This window comes from Aquarana catesbeiana, linkage group LG04 (genome assembly GCF_042186555.1).
Source record: "Aquarana catesbeiana isolate 2022-GZ linkage group LG04, ASM4218655v1, whole genome shotgun sequence".
Taxonomy (NCBI): domain Eukaryota; kingdom Metazoa; phylum Chordata; class Amphibia; order Anura; family Ranidae; genus Aquarana; species Aquarana catesbeiana.
Window position 1 is genome coordinate 366,641,808 of NC_133327.1, and position 25,415 is coordinate 366,667,222.

Genomic DNA, 25,415 nt, shown 5'->3' on the forward strand with positions numbered 1-25,415 from the left:
TCTAGGTTGAGGATCCAACCTAGGTGTTCCAGATACTTGACTGTGGTTCTCAAGTTTCCGTTCAAGGAGGCTACCGACCGGTCTATCAGTAGCAGGTCATCTAGGTATGCTATGACAGCTATACCCTGAGCCCTTAATCTGGCCAGAGGAGGGGCCAAGACCTTTGTGAACACTCAAGGTGCAGTGGCTATCCCAAAAGGCAGAGCCACAAACTGGAAATGGCGCCCTCCTATCTCGAAGCACAGAAATTTCTGATGAGCAGGAAAAATGGGCACATGCAGATATGCATCTCTGATGTCTATCGATGCCAGAAATTCTCCTCCCTGCAGGGTGGAGACTACTGTCCGAATTGATTCCATGCAGAAGGACTGAATCCTTAGGAATCAGTTCAGATCTCTTAAATCCAGAATGGGTCTGACATCCCCATGTGGTTTTTGGACCGTAAAAAGGTTGGAATAAAAGCCCAATCCCTGGTCCTTTGCAGGAATCATCATAATGACCTCCTGTGACAAAAGTTGCTCTAACGCTAGAAGGAGCGACTGCTTCTTCTCTGGGTCTCTGGGGACACTTGATCTGAGGAACCGAGGAGAGGGAAATTCCTGAAACTCTCGCTTGTACCCTAAGGTTACTGTGGAGATTACCCATCTGTCCTGGAAGTCCTCCTGCCAGAGCTCTGAGAACTGTCGCAGTCTTCCCCCCCACTCAAGCGAGCGGGGGCGCCCCTTCATGAAGAGGTCTTAGTGTTTTTCCTAGTAGGCTTCTTCCCCCAGGACTTTTTGTTCCTGGGGTTGACTCTTGTTTCTGAACCCAGACGGAGGAGGCTGTCGAGACTGCCTGGAGGCTGAAGCCCCTGGCGCTGGGGAAAGAGTGCGTTTGAAAGAGGGACGCTTACTCTTCTTCTTGACGGGTAAGAGAGTACTTTTCCCACCAGAGATTCTCTTGATATAGTAATCCAAGTCCTCTCCAAACAACCTTTCACCACAAAATGGAAACCCAGACAGTAACTTCTTACATGGTGCTTCGGCTGACCAATTTTTCAACCATAGGATTCTACGTATATGCACCAACCCCAGTGAAAGACGAGAGGTTTGCACGATAGAATCTCTGATGGCGTCAACAACGTAACATAAGGCCACAGGAAGGTTAGCCAACCACCTGGGACTGCTGTTCAGGTAAAACTTTGATAACCTGCTTGACATGGTCTCTTAAGTATTGACAGACTCCAATCGCTGCAACTGCAGGTTGAGCCACTGAACCTGCCAAGGAGAAAACATCCTTCAATAGGGATTCCATCTTTTTATCTACAGGATCCCTGAGCATCTGAGCATTGTCTACAGGACAAGTCAGACTATTATTTACGGAGGAAATGGCGGCATCAATGGGCGGTATTCCCCACATTTTAATAAACTTTTCTTCCATCGGATAAAGTGATGAAAACTTTTTCGGCGGAAAAAAAGTTTATCTGGGTGATCCCACTCAGAATAAATGAGCTTTTCAAGTAAATTATGAACCGGAAAAGCATGAGCTGTTTGAGGAGGCTTCAATGACCCCAAAGAAGAAGAGGGTTCTTTAACTGATTCAGATACGGGCAACTTAAATGTGGAGCAGACCAATCCGTAAGGATCTGCACTAAGACTTTCTCCTCCTGGGAAGTCGCAGAGGGTCCCTCTCCACCTGATTCCTCAGAAGAGGAATCATCTGTCCCATCCTGATCCTCTGAAAGGGATTTGCTTCCTTTATCCCAGAGCTCCTCTTCCTGAGGGTCTTGGGGAACAGAGGAAGGCCTAGTGCGTTTTCTTCCACTAAGTGGAGATGTAATCACTGCCATTAATCTCTCCTCTAAACCACTAATGGTTGAGGAAAAAAACCTCCTGTGTAATGTATACAGGGGCTGAAGTGCCGGAGGCAGGTATAGCCCGACCCCAATGGCTCCCTCTGTCTAGCCGTCCCTGGCCCCTCAGGGGGAGAGGATGCTGCAGAAAGGGGGTCCTCAGAACCCGAACGAGATCCCCCTAGAGTCTCTGGTTCTTGGGGTGCTTGAACCTCTTCTACCCATAGTGCAAAGCAACAAGGTGGAGGTATCACAAATTGAACACTGACTGCTGAGCGATGTAGTCCGGCTAAAAGCCTTGCTACCAAATGCCCAGTCTGGTGTTACCTTAGTAAATGCTGCCTAGGAGAATGCCTGTGTCCCACCTTACAGCAGCCGTCAGCTCTGTGTCCCTCCAAAAGGCTGTGTGCACCTGTACAGAGTGCTTTAAATAGCCTGCAGCCGGCCTGTGTGGGCGTCTGAGCACGCTGTGCTGACGCCCCGCCCCCCCACCTCGAATTTCGAAAAAATGAGCGCTTCCCGCGCTGGCCGACCCTCCGGAAACAATATGGAGGAAAGGCTGGGGGGAGGGGGAGGAAGGAGAGCGTCGGTAGTGATGGGCCTGTACCTGTAACGGCAATGGCGGCGGCGCTCAAGCGGTGTACAACCGCCTTACAGACACCTGTGGCCTCCCCCTAGCCTGGGGGGAACATTCATGAAGGAGAAATCCCCCCATCCCATCCTACCTGAAGCCGGCCGGAGACGCTGTGCAGCGTGAGAACACTGAGACCGACATCAGCCTGGGAAGGTATGTGCTCTTGGCAGCCCCCGGTGGTCACAATAGGCATAGCATGCATTTACCTTAAAGGAGAAAACCTACTAGAATTAAAAAATTCTGTGGAATCTCCTCTTACCTTATCCAGCCGCAGGGTTCTGTTATACAGACCCAATCTTCACCTCTCACGGTGGGCTCCGTTTGAATAAACCGTCAGAGACTGGGCCCCCCTATGAATAGGGGGATCCACAGTTCTGGCCCTGTAAAGCACCCGGCTAGAAATTAGGCTAGAAAAACCATTTTCTAATATGCGGGGTCCAGCTCTCTAAAAAGAGAAGCGTTACAGGTAAAACCTCGTTTTTTCGGACACGAGGCCCGGGTACCATCCAATTCGGCCACGAAAGAACACTTTGAATGGATCCGGTCTGCCTGGCTTGCCCCAGTATAGGATATAGGATATTCCCTTTGGAGCTCAGCACAGGACATCTTTACACGTCCAACACCTAAGACACTGGCGTAAAAACTGAGGTATCCCTGCAAGGGGAGGGATTATATAGGGGGTTGAACTTTCTGATAGGGTGTGCCAGTGTCCAATCACCAGTGATACCTATATAACCCATCAGTAATTACTGTGGCTCTGTGTCCCGTGATGTTCGACAAAGAAATACACTTTAATACACTTTTTTAAAATAAAAAAAAATAAGAAAACAGTAAAGTTTAGCCCAATTTTTTTTTTTTTATTATGATAGATAATGTTACGCAGAGTAAATTGATAACCAACAGGTTATGCTTCAAATTGCTCGTGGAATGCCGACAAACTTTGACACTTAAAAATCTCCATAGGGGACGTTTAAAAATTCCTACAGGTTACCAGTTTTGAGTTACAGAAGAGGTCTTTTACTAGAATTATTGCTGTCGCTCTAACGATCCCGGGCGATACCTCACATGTGTGGTTTGAATACCGTTTACATATGCGGGCGCGACTTACGTATGTGTTCACTCCCGTGCTCGCAAACACGGAGAGACAGGGCACTTTAAATCTTTTTTTTTTTTCCCTTATTTATTTTACTTTTTAAAATTTTGGATGACTTTTATTCCTATTACAAGGGATGTTTACATTCCTTGTAATAGAAAAAAAGCATGACAGGACCTCTTGTGAGATCTGGGGGTCAAAAAGACCTCAGATCTCACATTTGCACTTAAATGCAATAAAAAAAAAAAAATTGCCCCCTTTAAGGCCGTTGGGCGGAAGTGACATTTGACTTCGCTCCCATCATCTAATGGCATAGAGTCAAGTGGGGGGCCATCCTTCCCTCACTCAACTTCCTGCCTCTCAGGGGACAACATTGAATCGTCTCTGCCGCTACCGACAGATCCGATAAGCGGCGGAGACAACCGGGATGTGGAGGGAGGGGGTGGGGACCTCCCCCGCTGCCGATAAAAGTGATCTTGCAGCAAATCCGCCGTGGGGGCCACTTTTATCTTAAAGCGGACTGCCCGCCATTGAAGAAAATACCAGGGTTATGGCAGCCATCTTCTGCCATAACAACGGTATTTAACATCAAATGAGCAACGTAAATCCATGGTGGGCGGTCCAGAAGTGGTTAAAGGAGTTGCAAAGTCAGACTTTTTTTTTTATCTTAATGCATTTTTTGCATGAAGATAAAAAAAAAAAATCTTCTGTGTGTAGCAGCCCCCCAGTACTTACCCAAGTCCCATCTCTCTCCAGCAATCTCCACGAGTCCCTCGGCTGTCTGGCTGATACACAACAGCAGCGCCATTGGCTCCCGCTGCTGTCAAAGTCAGTTAGCCAATCAGTAGAGAGAGGGGATGGGGCCGAAGGGCAGTTCTGTGTCTGCATGCACACAGGGAGCCGCAGCTTGGCTCGGATGCCCCCATAGCAAGCTGCTTGCTGTGGGGGCACGTAACCTGAGGGAGGGGCCAGGAGACCAGAGAAGAGGATTCAGGCTGCTCTGTGCAAAACCATTTCACAGAGCAGGCAAGTATAACAAGTTTATTATTTAAAAAAAAAAAAAAAAACAAACACACACGAGACTTTACAATGACTTTACATCTACTTTAAAAGGGAGAGGAATGGAAAACAGCATAACTAACTCCTACTTAGTGAAGTAGCGAATGTTTTAAAGGAGAAGTATGGCCAAAGCTCTTTTGACTATACTTCTCCTGTAGGTCACAGGAGTGCACTTAGTTCTGCACTCCTGTGACCCAAATTCAACCAACAGTGTGCTAAAGTCAGCTGCTGGTTCACATCACTCTGCCGGTCCAGGTTCTGCAGGAATCCCAACAATGTTGCGATTTGTCCAGATGCCTGACCGGCAGCTGGCTCAGCCTCTCAGCTTGCTGCTGAGAGCCCAAGCCAGCGGCTCCTGCCCCCTCCCTCCACAGCCCAGCACTCCAGTGAGTGCTGGAGGGGCAGGGCAGAGTGGTGACTGATATTTTTTTGGTGAGATACTTCCAAAGGGTTAATTATTTCTAAAGAGATGCAGACCCTGAAATGTACCCTCCCCACCCACTTTCTGACATTCTACTCCTACCCCTCTCTTTTATCTCGCAACCAGATTTTTTTTATTACCTTTCTTGGGGATCACAGCTCTACATTTCCTGGATTCCCGTCAAGCAGCCTACTAGAATACTTACATCAAACATCGCAAGAGGCCTCAGGGCACTCCACAGCGCAGGTGCTGTGCCATCAAGAGGCTGGCTGTCTCTTCCTGGTTCTTGCAGCTGGCCCCCAGATAGTGAGCCACTGGCATGTGCATCATGAAGGTCGACTGCAAGAACCCCAAAAGACAGTCAGCTCCCAATGGCAGAGAAAAAGATGGTATATCACTACACAACACTGTTGGATTAGCTGGCTGTGCAATTTTTTATGGCTAACCAAGCAAAAAAGAAAACTGGGGATGAAGTTCTTCAAGAAGCCACTCTGAAGTAAGGCCTGCATGCGTCTGCCTGCCTCAAGTGTTCGACGGAGAGGTAAAAGGGCCAGCTGGGGCAGCACACAGCCTGTAATGTCAAACTAAGCAGCCCAGGGAGAGCTTGTGACCATGAAACTAGAACCCTGGGACCTGGAGTCACATGTTTGTACCTTCAGTTCTGACCCCTCCCCAGGATTGTTCCCATACCTGGATCAACCTTTCAAGAGCTTCAAGGTAAGAGAAAGTAGTGATAACTATGGGGAGATAAATTCTGAGGGGGCAAGCAGTCAACCCTGTAACTTTAGACAACGCCAAACCTGTCGCAAAAGAAATAAGACAAAACTGAAGCACTACTGGAGGAGTTCAATTTCATACTCTTCCATTACTGCACCTTTCAAGTAGGCAGGCCAATCTCCTGTTTATATACTGCCATGGAATATATAGAAAAAAGCCTAAATTTTTCCTTACTGTTCAAAGAAACAAGTTAATATACTAGCGATGTGCATGCAACTACTTACCACAACAACTGGAAGGATAACCATAAAAGCCAGGCCATATACAAGCAAAACCTAAAAACAAAATGATATGGAATTATCCCACATTGCACAAGCTCATGAAGAATCACTACTACAGTTTAAAGTAGAGATCCATTCCCCCCAAGCCCGCTGGTCTTCATTTCTGGAATTCGGTGCGCTGGCTACCCAGCATGCACCTCCCAATCTCGTGCCTGTGCAGTAATGCCACTGTGCAGCGCTGTTTCTTTCTGACAGGTTGCCATAAACAATGGTGGGGTTAGCGGAAGTTCCTGCCCCATTGTTATGGCAACCTGTCAACCAGAGGACATTCCAGAAGGTAACTGAAGTCATGAAATCGCACGAGAATTTAGTATTAGGCGATTCCCGATGGACTTCAGGGATAGATGACGCAGATAGCCCAGGAGTTCATGGGAATTGCCTTGTGACATAATCGCTTAGGCGGCCAGAGCCGGAAGTGCAGCAGAAAAAATTTGCAAAGATGGTATTTAGAAAAAAATAAATAGTTGGCATTTCAAATACCATTGCGGATGGGCAAGGGAATGATTGGACATTAAAAAAAAAAAAAATGGGTGGAACTCCGCTTTAATATAAGAGTCAAAATCCAGAGAATGGAATTTAGATCACATAACACGGTTCACAATCAATGCAAATTAAGTACATAAACGTTAATTTAAAAAAAAAAAAAAAAAAAAAAAAGAATCACAATCCAAAAAACAAATCAAACTTGAATTTAGTTTACACTAATTAAGCTAGATGGGGTTTCTATTACAAAACAAAAGATGAAGTAAAACAATTCAACTTGTAATTACCAGCATAGAATTTTTCTGGTCCACAATCCAGGCAGGCAGTGCAATGCCAAAATTCGTAGCTTTAAAAAAATAAATAAATACAAAAAGCATCATGTTTCAAATTGCATACCTATTCATACTGTATAAAAAGTAAACTTTTTTTTTTTTAAATTGCGTTGATAATATTGAATTTATGTTTCATAACAAAAAGGCTGGTAGAATATGACAGAAAACAAAGTATATTAATTTAATAAAATTACCCTGTGGCCCATCAGGATTTCCATATTCTTCCCAATTCTTTCTTGATTGTTCATCTGTCAAACTAGAAATGTGCAAAGTATTTATACAAGTTCAATATATTACACTACAGACATCAAGGGGCATATTTATAAATCAGTGGAATAGACATTCAGCAAATATTCACTGACAGTGAACCTTCCAGGTGCATGAGTTTTAACCCCTATTCTATGAAGGTACATTTAAAAACGTTCTGGTATTCAAGAAGTTAAAACAAGCTCGCGCCTGCGACCGGCTTTCGTGTAACAGTGACGCGGGTAGCTGTAGAGCCATCAGATCACTTTTATGGTAAAAAAAAAATGTGACCCTGCCCATGGTGGTTCCCAGTCTCTCTCATTCTTCCTGGACTGCAGTAAATACTTTCAGGATGGCAAGCGAGAGCAGATTGAAAATGTCCATTACCCGATCTTCTATTGGACTAATGAACTTGGATGCCACAAGCATTTTGTCACTTCTAGGTTCAGAGCTGTTATTCCCCAGCTGCTATAGCGAGGGAAGCAGCTAATCAAGCACAATCTGTGCTTGAATACCTGCAGTGGAGGGCAGAGGTAACATTAAGGGTCTAGACTCCAAAAGAGGACCTGTCACCTGCCCATGCACGTAACGGAATTAAAGTTAAATGGAAAAAAAATGTAAAAGCAAGCCCATCGCAACATGCACACACCCGAATGCAAACACATATGTATGTAAATAGCAATTGTGCCACACGTGTGAGGTATCACCACAAATACATATTACAGTGCACACCAGAGTGAGAGCAATGATTCTAGGGCCATCATTCATGGTAAACTCTAAACATATAACCTTTTAAAATAGGTCACCTATGGACAATACCGGGTACCGCACTTTAATCTCTATTTAAAAAAAAAACAAACACACACACAAACAACAGTATTTCGGACATGAAAATCACAATATTTTTACAAGGCAGTGTGATTTTTTTTTAACCAACCAGTATAAGATAGGCATGCTGCTACTGATTTATTATATATACCACCACACCATCACAGCATGTTTCACCTATAGAAATGTCAAAGCAGCTCAACATTGTTCAAAGCGATTAACTGGTTACCATCAGCAGGACTGAATTTCAATTGTTAGAGCTTGCAAGCACACAATGTCTGGCATCCAAAACATCACCTGTCTGTTAGCATCTTTTTTATACAAGGGGACTGACAAAAAGAGACAATGTGTGGACATGATACCTGTAGAGGGAAAACTCACCACTTTGCTTATGTCACATAGGTTATAGATCTACTAGCCAGGCCCAAAGAGTTAATCGCCACCAGTTGCTCCACCAAACCCCTACCCTGTCCTGCCCCTAAACATGCCCTCTTAAAATTATCTCATGAAATCACACAGTACAGGACGGGCTTGAAGGCACAGTAATAGGGGGTTTAGGAAGGGCACAGTATAAGGGTAGGGGGTAAGGTGGGCACAGTATGGGGGGGGGGTCAGGTGGGCACAGTATTAGGGGGGGGGGGTCAGGTGGGCACAGTACAGGGCAGGCAGCACGACAGGAGGGCACAGTACAGGGGGGGGGGGGGAAGGTTAGGAGGGCAAAGTACCGGGGGGAAGAGAATCAGGGGGGCTTGGTATAGTGGGGGTTAAAGGGCATAGTACAGAATGGGCAGGAGGGCACAGTACAGTGCACTAGGCAGAGCTCTTTCTCCCATCCCTGCACTGTACATAGCTTGAACAAAGGCACAAAGATCTCCTGCTCCCCACAAAGCACACACCGGCTACTGCGTTACAATTCTGACCTTTGAAATTCCCTAGTCGGACTCCGAACGGCAACTCAATTTGCAGTAGCCTGCTATACACTGAATATTGTAGCTGTCGAATGGGGAAGAGGAGCTCTCAGTGCCAGTGCTTAAGCTCAACTGTGTACTGTGTAGGGATGGGAGACTGCTGGCGCAGTGCCAGGGGTGATGGAGAGCTTTGGGAGGTGCAACTGACATCCGGGGGGGTCCAGCCCTCCCCAGCAACCCCCTAGACCTGGTCATGATCTCATCTTTCCACTGGTGCTTGTGTGGGCGGATACATGTTCTGCTCCGATCCCCGTTGCCCCACTCTCCTAAACATCCCACGAATCGCAGCAGTACACAGATCCTGCCCACACGAGCAGCGGTAGCTAGATGCTCCACCTTGGGGGGTTCCCACACTCGCCCTCAGCTTATTTCCACTCGCCTAATGTGAGCGGAAATTTTACGGGCTGTAGTAAATGATATATTCAGTTGTGGCTATAGGCTCTCTCACCTCTAGGCATGGAGCTCAATGCGTGAATGAAACCAATGGTTTGAACTACTTACGCTGCATAAGCCTTTGCTATCCTCATGAACAGGACTTCATCTCCTCCTTTATCAGGGTGGAATTTCAGAGACAATAAACGGTATTGTTTCTTAATTTCTGACACTGTTGCTCCCTGTAAACAAAAGCCAAGTTACCAAACTTTTAAGGGTCGAACACAGATTTGTTACATATGGGGAATAACATGCTACAGTTGAGTGTTTGAGCAATTTATTTCAATAGAATAGAATACAAATGTTCCACAGTTTTGAATCACAGACTAGGATGAATGAACATAAAATTAAGCTGGTAACAGACGGAAAGACGGATCAAAATCCAGGAGGTCCCACCTGAAGTGGTCAAATTTCGATCAGTGTGAGGCCTTCCCTGTTCGACAAAAGTGAATCATTAGATCCACCTTTGTCAAAGAAGTTGTAAAGATTTTGTTGATCAGCATCTGCAGCCGCTGATCACTGTATTCTGATGGCGCAGGGTCCTGCTGTCAGAAAGCAATGCCCTGATGGGGCTGAAGGAAAAAAAAAAAAAAAAAAAAAAAATACCGCCTCCTCTACGGCCAGCCTGAGCTACAAACACAGACGCCATATTAAACAATTTTTAGTTACAACCATTTATGCATTAGAGTTTCTGATGATGTAATAAATGTGTTTCCCACATATAGAAATAATCTTCAGAATTATCAGCAGGATTCATATAACAGACATGAACAGAGAGCACAGGACAAAGTGTATATACCTCAGAGCTACTGTGACAGGGAATAGAAAGTGCATATCAGGAGGTATGAATTGTCTGTAAATATTTTAGCAACAACCTACTAACAAGGCAGGACAGGATGATGCCATCTATCGGAGTTTTTCTGCCAGGCTTTGGGAGGTACATAAATGGCCTTCAGTTATTGCAAAGGCATTACTTAACTTTGGTCAAAGCTGCAGTTTGCTTTATCTACATGTACAGAGATTGGAGCAAAATTGGGTGGGACTTTACATGCATCATGTAGGGTTTTTAAGAAATGCACAAATCGAGGAGATTTAAAAAGAAAATACACAAATTTATTTAACATATATACATAGAAAAGCTCTTTCGGAACCCTCAACCAGAATAAGTTACAGTGTAATGGCGTTTTTAAACTTGTCTGTTTTTTCAATGTTTTAACTTTTCTACGTATATACAGTGGAACCTCGGTTTAAGAGTAACCTGGTTTGAGAGCGTTTTAATTTGCGAGCAACTTTTTAAAAAAAATTCTGACTTGGTTTGCGAGTGTTGTCTTGCAAGACGAGCGGAATTCAACCTAATAGGGCCTGTAGTACCGCATTTGGCCTGACAAGCGGGGGCGCCGGAGCCAAGCAGCGACGATCAGCAATGCTCGGAAAGACACGGAAATACTCCATTTACGAGCCTTTCCGACATTTGCCAGGGTCAGCCGACGTGTTCTTGGGCCTTTTCGGCCGTTTCCGAGGCTCTCCAGCACCCCCCCCCCCCCCCCCCACCTCTGGCCGCATGCAGTATTGCATCCCATTGAACTCAATGCGGAATTAATTATTTTCGTTTCCATTGACTTCAATGAGAAAACTCGCTTTGATATGCGAGGACTTTGGATTAGGAGCATACTCCTGGAACGGATTATGCTTGTAATCCGAGGCTCAACTGTATGTTAAATAAAATTATGTATATTTTCTTTTTAAATCTCCTCGATCTGTGCATTTCTTAAAAACCCTACATGATACATGCAACGTCCCACCCAATTTTGCTCCAATCTCTGTACATGCTTTTTCGGGATGGTATCCATGTAGGGTTTGAATCATCCCACATTTACACCCCCCCCCCCCCCCCCCCGTACTTTGACTACATTGTTTTATCTACAGGCACCCTTTACCCACATAGGCAGTTCTTTGTGATAAAGTTAAAACAAACCCTTTTAAAGCTTCACAGAGGGCATAAAGCCTCTTAAAACAAGCAGGACACAATTTATAGAGCAAACTGGATGCAATCTATTTATAGAAGAATCAAAGTGCCCTTAACCTGCACATGCAGTTTTTTTTTGGTAAAGATGAACTATCCCTTTTAAGTGCACCACAAACTCCTGATTAACTTCAACTGTCCTTTTTTTTAGCTTAGTTCTACCTCAGATGTGAAATGAATATCAAACCAAGGTGAAATAGTGAAGTAATTGTGTTTTCTTATAAAAAAAGTTTTCACAAGTTCAGTCACAAGATGAAATGACCATAGTAAAGCAGACTGCTTATTTTGTTTTATATTGTCACATGACTCCTCCTGGATGCTCAAAGAAGTAAACCACCCGATTTTTAATTTTTTTTCTAACCTGCAAAGTAAAGGCATAATGTGCTAGTATGCATCGCATACTAGCACAATTTGTGAAACTTACCTGCAAACAAAGCCCTCCACAGATGCGAGGTCACCACTGGAGGCTGCATCCATCTTCATGGGGGGCCATTCCTTCAGAGCGTTTGCGCCGATGACCTCATCAGATGCGTATACATTAAATATCTCCTAAATGGTGCACGTTTAGGAGATATTTACAGTACCTATAGGTAAGCCCTATTATAGGCTTACCTATAGGTACAATACATCTATGGGAGTTTACAACCACTTTAAAAAAGAAGTACAGTCAAAGCTCATTTGGCTGTACGTCTCTTGTGGATCACAGGAGTGCAGTTTGTTTTACACTCCTGTGACCTGCTTTCAGAAGATGTGGGCTGAAGCCCGCTTGCGGCTGACATCACAGAGCCGGTCCAGGCTGGGGAATGATCACGACAATATGGTCGGGATCTGGCCACTACACTGGACCGGCACCTGGCTCAGCCTCTGAGCTTGCCGCTGAGAGCAGACAGCGGCGACTGAGGTGTTTGATCGCTCGGTTCTCAGTCTTAGAGCCAGTGGCAGGACAGCTGCAGCATCACACCGATGCTGCATCCACCTCAGTAAGTGTGAAAAAAAAAAAATAAATAAATCCTGTACTTTTAAGGGTAAGCATCAAACTATCCACATTACTGTATAAACTTGAGCCAGATCAACATTTACTGGCAATTCATACTTTAGGGCAAAAGTGAGTAGGGTGGGATTTCTTTATATGGATCTATTTGCCTTGAAAGAGATCACGTTTATTTTCTGTGCAGCCTGAAAAAAAAAACTTTGTTTCAGAGGGAAGGCCTCATTTACACAGGGTGTACTACAGTGTACGCCTATGTGAGAGCCTTGTTTACCCGCACTGGGATGCACAAATGGTCTGTTAAAACACACTGGACAACACAAAAAGTAGTGCCTTCACTTCTTTTAAAAATGAATGCACCAAATGGCATGGTACTGCGGTACTAAACGATTTGGTGCCCACAAACGCACTGCGTCTATGATCTGCATTTGGGGTGCAGTTAATACACTGGAGATGCAGGTCACAGGGGCAGTGTGCTTAAACGCAGTTCAGGAAAGTGCACGTATGCACCTTTCCAACACTGCATTATGGTGTGAACCAGTTCTCAGTCAGTTTCCAACAGTTTAGGCCCAGTCACACTTCCTGATTTGGAATCGCAGACGCAATCGCAGAAAACTGCGCCTATAGAAATTGCATGAAGCTTGTTGCCCAAAAAACGAGCAGGAGCTTCTTTTGGGTGACAAACGCGCAAAGGGCAGCCCATTAAAGTGAATGACACTTTGAAAATCGAACAGGGCCTAAGGAGCACCTGCTGCTTGTTTACATTAGAAGGCTGGCAGGCTGCCAAGACTCTCCTGCAACAAAAATAGAACATTATCACTGGCAGCAGTTCTGAAAATGAAATGACAATTAAAATTCACACCTAGAACAAATACCATGCAATACATTTGTTACACCATAATTTAGCACTTATTTGCACAAGCGCACATGACTTCTGTCATTGAGAGTCCATAGCAGCTGGTTAGTGAGTGGGCACACAGGAGGGAAGCACAATTTGCACTGCATTTGCGTTTACAGCACTTGGCACTTTACTTCACTATCAAGATTTGAGATAACGGACTTTATGTAAAATTATGATGCATTGAATTCGATTTATTTGTGTTAATCATTCACGGTCAATTGATATTTCTTTTGTTTATATTTAAACACGAGGTAATAGGAAGAATCCATATAGGGTAGCGCTCTTCATATATACTTTAGCATTAAAAATACTAGGGATCAACCGATTATCGGCAGCTGATATTCACTTCTTTTGAAGTATCGGTCACAAACGTACCCCATATTACTGATATTGCTTCAAGGGGATTTTACCGGGGTGGTACCATTCTTTAGAGCGGACAGTTGGCTTTATTGTAATAACAACCGATGCGGCTCAGCAGCCGCTCAGCTGTTATTACAAGCAGCGGGAGGGGACATTTCCCCCCCTCCCGTCGCTCGCCCCACTTGGAGGCCTGAGCAACCAGCCGGCACATCTGTCAGCTGGCCAAAGACCCGAACAAAGCCGAAGCTTCGTTCAGGTCTCGGATCTAGTAATCCGGAAGCGATGTCATGACATCACTTCCCGGATCACTGGCATCTTAAAAAAGGACCAGTTTTTAAAAATATAAAGTATTCAAAAACGCCAATCTTGACGTTTTGAATACTTTCAATTGAAGAGGAAGGGCTTTGGGTCTTAAAGACCCTCGATCTCTCCATAAAGAGTACCAGTCACTGCCTATTACTGTCACAAGGGATGTTTACATTCCTTGTCACAGCAATAACAGTGATAAAAAATAAAAAAAAGTGTGTAAAATTTTTTTTTTTTTTTTTTAAATGTACACTATATCGGCTATCGCCCTGAGAGGTGGCCCGAAATATCGGTATCAAAACAGCACCGAAAAACAATATTGGTCAATCCATACAAAATACATAGTCATATTGGGATCATAATATATCGCAACAGATGATCAAAAGGACAAATGTCTGAACCCCAATGCGTTTCAATTCATCCAATCTTAATCAGGGGTATATGGATTTAGCATCTAAATTTTCTCCTTTATGCTTTACACCTTGGCATGATCATTGTGTCTCCAGTGAAGATTGCTGCTGCTAGTTATTTTCTTACCTTATATGGTTGATTGCTAAACATATACATGCTCTCCACTCATTGCTACATTTTTGCATTCTTTTTTTCTCCTTTATAGACCTCCAGCTTTTTCACCTTTGGGTTTCTCATGCCATTTGTGTTCCATTATTTCAGAGGTTTCCATCCATTTTTCATATTGAGTATTCACCACAGGCAAAGGTAAATGTTCATTCTCAGCTATGTGTAACTAATGGGATGACCTCCACATCTTTATGATACACTTATGACTATTGTATATTTAGACTTTAACAGTACACCCCCTGATGAAGATACTAGATGAATTGAAATGTGCTGGGGTTCAAACATTTCTCCTTTTGGGTCTCTGTTGTGATGATATATCATGATCCCAAAATGAATTTCTATTTTTAATGTCGCTACATATGTGGGTGTAGTTTTTAATGTACGTCCAACAAACTTGTAATATTTTAAACTTTTCATATCGTGTGCAATCAAAGTCCCAACCAGTTGCCAAAAAGTTATTCTGACATGCATTAGGGATGGGGGCACTTTGCAGTCGCATCAGACCTATTTGACATAATTTAGCACTTCCTTTGCTCCAAACAAATATGGCATCATTCACCTGGGTGCATTCTGCACTGTATCAATGCCAATCACCACAAGGGCACAGAGAAAGCTGATATTTTTTTTATGCCCTGTTTACACTTTAACAGAGCCCTCGGGTGCCAAGCAGTGTGGTGTGGGAAAAAAGCATGCTGTATGTATTTATTTGTAACAGACTAGTGGGGATGGAGAGGCAGCCTGTATCTTCATTGTGATGACAAAGGATATAAGCAGACCACGCTAGCATGGACCGACAGCCATGCTAGCGTGATCAGTTTACGCTAAGGAAAAGGGGCACAAGCAGGATTAATACAATAAAAAATGGATAGTGCTAATCCCTAAAAATCTTACTTCAGGTGCAAACCTGCATAAATGTATTGAACTACCAATTGTGCAAAAATATACAAAAAACAATAAATGTCGCTTAATTCATATCAATTAAACTGCAATGTGCTATACAATAGAATAAAACATCTTCACATAAATGCAAATAAAGTGCACAATTCAAAAGGCCATATATTTCATGCAGGAAAATGGTGAAATGGCAAGTCTCACAAGATATTTTATTAATGTGCTCTTTAAACATGACTCTTCACATAAACTCGTATGGTGTGCTTCAAACACCCTGCGTGCTCTGTCACCAATATAACTAAATAAACTCACTAGAGCGAGTTGCTGGTCAGGTTATAAACCAATGCGCTTTTAACTCAATAACCACTTCAAGTCTGCTGTTATGACTCCAAAAGGTAATCAGACATTAGATGCTCCCATAAAATTAATAATCACATGAGGGAGGAAGATCAGAAAGAAAAGACTCCCATAGAGTAAAATAATCTAAAATCTTATTTCATTAAGTAGTCAAAAAAGCCACTCACATTTCGAGGTGTCTCAACTGACACGAGTCTATACAGCATGATCTAATAGCCCAATCGCCTCCGACCGGAGTTCCGAGCACGATTTTGGTGTGCGCGGTGACAATGTCCTGGCCCTGCCCCGATAGGGCCAGTAGATCAAGCTGTATATACCCATGATGGTGGAGACACCTCGAAATGCGGGACTTGTCATTTTATCATTTTCCTGCATAAAATAGATGGGTCTTTTGAATCGTGCACTTTTTACTTGATTTTTAGTACGCTATTTGCATTTACGTGAAGATTTTGTTTATTCTATTGTATAGCAGATTGCACGTTAATTGATATGAATTAAGTGGCATTTATTGTTTTGTATATTTTGCACGATTGGTAGGGGAATACATATACGCAGGTTTGCACATGAAGTAAGATTTTTAGGGATTGGTGCTATACATTTTTTTATTATATTGTATATTTTGATGTAATCAAAAGTAGGGCAGCAGCTTTTTCCCCTTTTTACTTTAGTCAAAAGTTTTGCACACACAGGAGGTAGATTTAATTGTTTAAGACCAGAGGCACAGTTTTATTTCAATTCCCTTCACAAACAGGATCAACCAGGTAAAACAAGACATTGGCAGAGAGAAAGGTATTAATGACATTACAGATCACATTTAAACACATTAAAAAGGCAGTGCAACATTTTTTTTTAGATTTACAAACACTTTAAGCTTATTACTTAGTTACATAGTTACATAGTAGGTGAGGTTGAAAAAAGACACAAGTCCATCAAGTCCAACCTATGTGTGTGATTATGTGTCAGTATTACATTACATATCCCTGTATATTGCGGTCATTCAGGTGATTATCTAATAGTTTCTTGAATCTATCAATGCTCCCCGCTGAGACCACCGCCTGTGGAAGGGAATTCCACATCCTTGCCGCTCTTACAGTAAAGACCCCTCTACGTAGTTTAAGGTTAAACCTCTTTTCTTCTAATTGTAATGAGTGGCCACGAGTCTTGTTAAACTCTCTTCTGCGAAAAAGTTTTATCCCTATTGTGGGGTCACCAGTACAGTATTTGTAAATTGAAATCATATCCCCTCTCAAGCGTCTCTTCTCCAGAGAGAATAAGTTCAGTGCTCGCAACCTTTCCTCATAACTAAGATCCTCCAGACCCTTTATTAGCTGTGTTGCCCTTCTTTGTACTCGCTCCATTTCCAGTACGTCCCTCCTGAGGAGGGAACTGGACAGCATACTCCAGGTGCGGGCGGACCAGAGTCTTGTAGAGCGGGAGAATTATCGTTTTATCTCTGCAGTTGATCCCCCTTTTAATGCATGCCAATATTCTGTTTGCTTTATTAGCAGCAGCTTGGCATTGCATGCCATTGCTGAGCCTATCATCCACTAGGACCCCCAGGTCCTTTTCCATCCTAGATTCCCCCAGAGGTTCTCCCCCCAGTGTATAGATTGCATTCATATTTTTGCCACCCAAATGCATTATTTTACATTTTTCTACATTGAACCTCATTTGCCATGTAGTCGCCCACCCCATTAATTTGTTCAGGTCTTTTTGCAAGATTTCCACATCCTGCGGAGAAGTTATTGCCCTGCTTAGCTTAGTATCGTCTGCAAATACAGAGATTGAACTGTTTATCCCATCCTCCAGGTCGTTTATGAACAAATTAAATAGGATTGGTCCCAGCACAGAACCCTGGGGGACCCACTACCCACCCCTGACCATTCTGAGTACTCCTCATTTATCACCACCCTCTGAACACGCCCTTGTAGCCAGTTTTCAATCCATGTACTCACCCTATGGTCCATGCCAACGCACCTTATTTTGTACAGTAAACGTTTATGGGGAACTGTGTCAAATGCTTTTGCAAAATCCAGATACACCACGTCTACGGGCCTTCCTTTATCTAGATGGCAACTCACCTCCTCATAGAAGGTTAATAGATTGGTTTGGCAAGAACGATTCTTCATGAATCCATGCTGATTACTGCTAATGATATCATTCTTATTACTAAAATCTTGTATATATTCCCTTATCATCCCCTCCAAGAGTTTACATATTATTGATGTTAGGCTAACTGGTCTGTAATTCCCAGGGATGTTTTTTGGGCCCTTTTTAAAAATTGGTGCTACATTGGCTTTTCTCCAATCAGCTGGTACCATTCCAGTCAATAGACTGTAAAAATTAGGAACAACGGTCTGGCAATCACCTGACTGAGTTCCCTAAGTACCCTCGGATGCAAGCCATCTGGTCCCGGTGATTTATTAATGTTAAGTTTCTCAAGTCTAATTTTAATTCCGTCCTCTGTTAACCATGTAGGTGCTTCCTGTGTTGTGTCATGAGGATAAACACTGCAGTTTTGGTTACTGAAGCCCCCCGATTCACTCGTGAAGACTGAGGAGAAGAATAAATTCAATACCTTTGCCATCTCCCCATCCTTTGTAACCAAATGTCCTTCCTCATTCTTTATGGGGCCAATATGGTCTGTCCTCCCTTTTTTACTGTTTACATACTTAAAGAATTTCTTGGGATTTTTTTTGCTCTCCTCCGCTATGTGTCTTTCATGTTCTATCTTAGCCATCCTAATTGCACCCTTACATTTCTTATTGCATTCTTTATAAATTCTGAATGTTGTGGATGATCCCTCAACCTTGTATTTTTTGAAGGCCTTCTCCTTTGCTTTTATATGCATTTTTACATTGGAGTTAAGCCATCCAGGATGTTTGTTTGCTCTTTTAAATTTATTACCCAATGGGATACATTGGCTAATGCCCTTATTTAATATGCTCTTAAAGCAAACCCATCTCTCCTCCGTATTCTTTGTTCCTAATATTTTATCCCAATTTATGCCTTTTAGCAAGGTTTGTAGTTTAGGGAAGTTGGCTCTTTTGAAATTCAGTGTCTTTGTGTTCCCTTCATGTCTCCTATTTGTGTGATTTATATTGAAACTAATTGACCTGTGATCGCTGTTACCTAAATTGCCCCGTATTTCCACATCTGTTATCAGGTCTGTATTGTTGGTAATCAGTAGATCTAGTAATGTTTTATTTCTAGTTGGTGCGTCTACCATCTGACCCATAAAATTGTCCTGCAAGACACTAAGGAACTGGCGAGCCTTAAATGAATGCGCAGTTCCCTCCGCCCAGTCTATGTCTGGATAATTAAAATCCCCCATTATGACACTTCCCATCCTTGCTGCTAATCCAATTTGTGATAGGAGATCCGTCTCCACTTCCTCCCTCAGGTTAGGGGGCCTATAGCATACTCCCAGTATTAATTTCCCCTTAGCTTCATCCCTTTGGAGCTCTACCCATAAAGATTCCACCTCCTCCCTAGCCCTCCTCCCTAGTAAACTTTGTTTACCTAAAACTGGTTACTTACCGGATCCAAACCCAGCACCTCATATGGGTTGTATTCTTGATATTCTTTATCTGTTTTTGAAACTTTGTAGGCAAGAAAAAGGAATATTGCCCATCCCAAAAGCAAAAGTGTTTTCCTAGTAAATTGGACATAAAGAGAAACAAAATAAATACGTTTTCAAAAGTAAACTGTTATACCAAGGTATTATATGAACTATTGCTCTATAAAACATGTTATGGGATCTGTGGTTGGTTCTGTATAACTGCAATTGCATTTATTGCTTTCAAACATGCCTCTGTAAGGTAAATGCAAAGTTTGTTTTGTTAAGATCCGATGCAGCTTAGGTGTTGTGTGTCAGTATGGATTATCTTCATTCCACAGTGGCCATGTATGTTTAACAGATATCCTATAAGGAGGTTACTGATTAACCCTTTGTAGACATTATTAGCAAAGCTGTGCTGCTGCCTACAAATAAAAAAAAAATATATATTGTACAAATGAGGAGTGGAGTTGAGAAATGCTGCTTAGCAATGGTGTTCATCATCAACTATGAGTCAGTTAATAATGACACATGCATTGTGACACAACCACACTCAAAAAGGCATCTGCGAGCAATGATGGACACCTGGCCATTGCACCCAAATTACCTTGTTGAATGCTGCCCTACTTTGGCAGCTATAACAACCTTCACTCTTTTGCTTTCCACAAGATTTTGGAGTGTGATGAAATGTGTGCTCATTTAGCCAAAGGAGCATGCGTGGGTCATGTACTGATTTTGAAAGAGAAGACCTGGCTCCTGACCAGCATTGCACTTTACACCAAAGGTCACGGCTCTAGGCAGGCCACTCAAGTTCCTCCACCAAACTCTTTCAACCATGTCTTTATCAATGTGGTTTTGAGCCCAGTCCTGTTGGAATCAAAAAAAGGCCTTCCCCAAACTGTTGCCACTTGCTGGATGTGCAAAATTGTCTAACCCCTTTATGATTTCCCGACACACTGGTGTGAAGGCAAAAGATTGGGCTTTAACACCCACACACTGTACATGCGTTGGTGAGCAGACATTGTTTATGTGCTGAGAGTGTGCTCACTGCTCGCTCTCAGGATAAAGACCAAGCTGTTGCATACAGCTCTTGGTCTGGGCTACAAATCAGTAGCCATAAGGACTGGCTTCAAATCATGTGACACCTGGTCACATGATCGCTGATCTTTCTGACCCCCCGAGCATTCCAATTAGTTTAAAGGGATGCCGGGGCAGGAGGGATAAACATCAGTAATATTTGCAAAAACATTTACTACACTTGGTCACCTAGGTGTCCACAAACTTGACCATATAGTGTAGAAGAAGTAACCGCAGCACAATCAAAATATAACTAAAGGGAGAATGTTTTTTGGTTTTAGATTGATAGAGTTGAGAGGGATTGAAATACCTGTCAGATTTTTTTATTTCTGTCTATGTCCCTGTTAGGAAGATTCTCCATATGTCTTGTTTACCACATTTTGGGTTGCCACCAAAACAGGATGAACTTCCAGGGGGGGGGGCTTGTTCTGGTCAACCTGGTGAGAACCAGGGATTTCCATTAACTTTCTGTTTTGGCTATGGGACTGGAAGTGAAGGTAGAGCGCCACAATGGGTCACAGTTGGCAAAAAAAAAAAAAAATACAATAAATACAATAACTCACCGATAACCCCCTTACAAAAAAAAAAAAAAAAAATTATATATATATATATATATATATATATATATATATATATATATATATATATATATATATATATATATATATATATATATATATATATATATATATATATATATATATATATATATATCTCAAAATGACATGGTACTTTTACCATACTGCAAAAGGCATGAACTTAGAATAATATTTAATATATATGCAAAAAAAAAAAACACACACACACAAAACTGAATATAGTACTTACTTTATTGTGGGGACTATATTTTGCTGTGGCTTGATGGACTTCAGCTGGTACCATACACAACTTCGATATACATGGCGTATGTTTTTCAGCCTTACTTGTTCTAAAGATAAAAAGAAGAAAATAAACTTAGATTTGTGGGTTTCCACTTGCACATCACTGCAGAATGGTAGAATGAATTATCGAAATAAAAAATGAACCATGAATTGGTTGAAAATTTTAGTGCCCAGCTTTAAGTGGATTTATTACATATTGGTTCAAACTAGGAATCCACAAATTTGGAATTCTTAAAACAGAGCTCGTCTTATGCAAATATTTTTGACAGTTCTAGCCAAAAACTTATTTTTGCTTATTTTTGATTTTCTCAGGGAAAAATAGGTTGAAGCTAAACTCCAGGCAGATATAAAAGACAAATTAATGCAGCTCTGCATTTAGGACTATATCATTAAGCAATGTTAAGTACCTAAATCTGCCTTGGTATCAGCCTCTTGCAGTTCCACCTGCCTTGGCGATCCAAGCAGAAAATTAAAAAAAAAATAAATAAATAATCACATCCCCCCGCCCCAAACCTACAGCTACAGTATTTGGAGCTGCTGGCTTAAAATTTTTCCAGAAACAACTGCAGCAGAGCAGAAAAAGTCTATGACTAATTAGGGAAATCTGTTTCTTGGGGTACAGTACAGGACACAGGATCTTTAGCCTTTTCTTTACTATGGGTTACTAGATTGTAAGCTCTAACGAGCAAGGCCCTCTGATCCCTCCTGTATTGAATAGTATTGTAACTGTACTGTCTGCCCTCATGTTGTAAAGCACTGCACAAAATGTTGGCGCTATATAAATCCTGAAAAATAATAATAATATGATTTGACACAGAAATAAAAAAAAAAATAAAAAAAAAAAAAAAAAAAACACACAGAAGGCTGCAGGGTACATTCCTTTTGTAATCCCTCCCACTCCCAGCTAGCCTTAGTTTTGCAGCAAGCAAAGGGAGATCATTAGAACAGAGGGGAGGTACACAAGTTTCACACTACTCCAAGAAACAAAGAGTTTTAAAAAAATCCTAATTTTCAAAACCGAACCCAGGATTGTTGGTCTTTATCATGGAATGTTAAAAAGCAACCCAACTGAGGAGTGGGAAAACAGTAAACACCAACAGGCTCATGTAACAAATAAGGATACGAAGACTTGACAGGCTCAGAAAGCAGCTTACACCCAATCAGAGAAGGCCTAAACATCCATGCTGTAGAACTTCGACCCCTTTCACATTGAAGCGCTGCTAAAGTGCCGGTTGTTTTTGCTGTGCTTTAGCGGCTCTTTTCGGGTGCCAGCACGTGACCTTTAAAAAAAAATTTAAAAAACACCCGTTTTGTGTCGCTTTCAAGGCGATTCGAAAGCGCTGCCCATTCATTTCAATGGGTAGGGGCGTTTTTGGAGCTTTTTTACAGCATTCCAAACACGCCCCAAAGATGCTGCTTGCAGGACTTTTTCTAACGTTCCGCAAGCGCACCACCCGAGTGTGAAAGCACCCATGCAAATGAACGGAAGTCAGCTTTCAGGCACTTTTTCTAGCCAAGCTTAAAATGGCTCCAACCCCCTTCCAGCACCTTAAATACTTGTACTTGCCTGTTTTCAGGAGGCCCCGGTCTAGTCATATGGTTGGCTTCTAATGGCAGCTTCAGGGGAGAGAAGGGACAGCCTTATGGGTGACATCACCGCCCAGGCATTACATGGGTTTTCAGCGCTCTCTCCTCTCCCCTGAAGCCACCTGCTGGTGAGACCATGTGACCAGACTGGAGTGCTCCAAGAATGGGTAAGTATACGCATCTTCCTTTTACAGGGTAATTACTATAGATGTTAGATGGAGAGTGGGAGCATTTAGGCTTGGTTAGAGCCTAGAATTCCACTTTAAACATGTTAATAGAAGCCCAGATGGCAGCCTTGCCAATCTGACACAAATATGAGACACAGATGCTGGATGTTGAAAAGACCATGAAGTATTAACAGATCCTGTAGATCAGGGGTGTCCTAACCTTTTGACCTTCCTAGGCCACATTTGAAGAAAAGGAATGGTCTTGGACCACATATAAAATACACTAACAATAAAGAAAACTGATAAAACAGAAAAAGTTAGGCAAATCACAAATTAGCAATTACTGATATAGATAATGTACCTGAGTAATAAAACTTCATTTTTTTTTATATAAAAGTAAAAGAGGAACATAAAACTAGTGCGATATTTGACAATATCTGGCTGGATGGATGTAGTAGCATTTCTCAATGAAATCACCTTTGTGTCCTAATTTTGTGTTGGGCCACATTCATATTCGTGGGCCATAGGTTGGATACCCCTGCTGTAGACAGTGCCTTTAACCACTTCAGCACCAGAAGAATTGGCTGCTCAATGACCAGGCCATTTTTTGCGATACGGCACTGCGTCGCTCTGACAATTGCACGGTCGTGTGACGCTGTACCCAAACAAAATTGACATCCTTATTTTCCCACAAACAGAGCTTTCTTTTGGTGCTATTTGATCTTCTCTGCGGTTTTTATTTTTTGCGCTATAAACAAAAAAAGCGACAATTTTGAAAAAAACAATATTTTGTACTTTTAGCTGTAACAAATAGCCCCTTTTTTTTTTTTTTTTTTTTTATATGCTAATTTTTTCCTCAGTTTAGGCCGATATGTATTCTTCTACATATTTTTGGTAAAAAAAAAATAAAATAAAATCGCAAAAAGCGTATATTGATTGGTTTGCGCAAAAGTTATAGGGTCTACAAAATTGGGGTTAGATTTATGGCATTTTTATTATTATTTTTTTACTAGTAATGGCAGCGATCTGCGATTTTTCATCGGGACTGCGACATTATGGCAGACATATCAGACACTTGACACATTTTTGGGACCATTGGCATTTATACAGCGATCAGTGCTATAAAAATGCACTGATTACTGTGTAAATGTCACTGGCAGGAAAAAAGTTAACATTAGGGGGCGATCAAGGGGTTAACTGTGTTCCCTATGTGTGCGTTCTAACTGTGGGTGATGGGACTGACTATAGGAGATGCGAGATCGTGGTTCCCAGCTCATGGGAACGCCCGATCTCTCTCTCCTCTCGCGATCATTGCAACCGCCAATCACGAGTATTGGCACCCCCGCTGTGCAGCGGGTGCACGCGCCTGCTATCCCGCTTAAAAGGGACTGACATACAGCTACGACTGTTTGCGGGATCGTGCCGACCTGCCGCTGTATAATGACGGCGGTTGGTCGGCAAGTGGTCATAAAAGAAAAAAAATTAAAAATTGTGAACAGACAGGGTCTTTATTACAGGAGGCTAGCAATGTCTTACCATAAACCATAAATAAACCTCTTGTGTTGCTCTGCATAAGAAAAGCAGAGATTCACTTTAAAGCGCAACCCCACTTTTGTTGAAAAAATTACCAGTTACACATACCGGTAACAGTGTTTCTAGGAAATCTTCCAGGACAACAGACCAGAGAGATGACTGGTCTCACCTGACAAGAAACACAAACAATAGAGGTTAAAAGCCCCCCGCTCTTCCCTCTGCTCCTCAGTTTACAAAGTATTAGCCCAAACCAGTGCACGAGGGTAAATTCTGTGAAGTTTAAACACCACCAACGAACAAGGGGTGGGAAGTAGGCTTGCCGTCCTGGAAAATTTCCTAGAAACACTGATACTGGTAAGTGTAACTGGTAATTTTCTCCAGTCATCTTCCAGGACAGCACACCTGAGACGATGAGCAAGAAGCTCAGGCCTACCTTAGGGTGGGACTACTGCCTGTAGGACTTTCCTGCTAAACGCCAGGTCCTTAGGTGGTCAATAGATGCGCCCACCTTCTCTGCCAGGAGGTCACCAGAAATCTTGAAGAGTGAGCTTTAATGTGAGCTGGGACTGGTTTACCTGACTGCTCGCATGCTACCAAGATGGTCTGTTTTATCCATCTTGCTATGGTTGGTTTAGAGGCCTGGAAACCTTTCTTCTGGCCACAGAAACAACTTAACAAGTGGTTGGTTTTCCTAAAACTCTTGACTCTGTCCAAACTGGTAGACACCGTCTAACTAATGGAAGGTCACCTCTTTTTCATTCTGGGGGTTCTCGCAAAAAGAAGGACGACAACCTCGTGTGACCTGTGAGGTCACCTTTGGT

General features: G+C 42.5%; 1 protein-coding gene across 2 annotated transcripts in view; it reads right to left on the reverse strand.

Annotated features, from left to right (window-relative positions):
- The window catches only part of SEC63 (SEC63 homolog, protein translocation regulator), a 115,561-nt gene that overhangs the window by 68,142 nt on the left and 22,004 nt on the right, over positions 1 to 25,415 (reverse strand). For both annotated transcript variants that reach the window (XR_012243902.1, XM_073627034.1), the window contains exons 2-7: positions 21,255 to 21,354; positions 19,331 to 19,445; positions 9,455 to 9,567; positions 7,106 to 7,167; positions 6,867 to 6,925; positions 6,040 to 6,090 (exon numbers count right to left, since the gene is read on the reverse strand). Coding sequence is in view for 1 of the 2 variants with exons in the window: in XM_073627034.1 (XP_073483135.1) it covers positions 6,040 to 6,090; positions 6,867 to 6,925; positions 7,106 to 7,167; positions 9,455 to 9,567; positions 19,331 to 19,445; positions 21,255 to 21,354 (500 nt within the window). In the remaining variant the exon portion in view is untranslated. The remainder of the gene's footprint in view (positions 1 to 6,039; positions 6,091 to 6,866; positions 6,926 to 7,105; positions 7,168 to 9,454; positions 9,568 to 19,330; positions 19,446 to 21,254; positions 21,355 to 25,415) is intronic.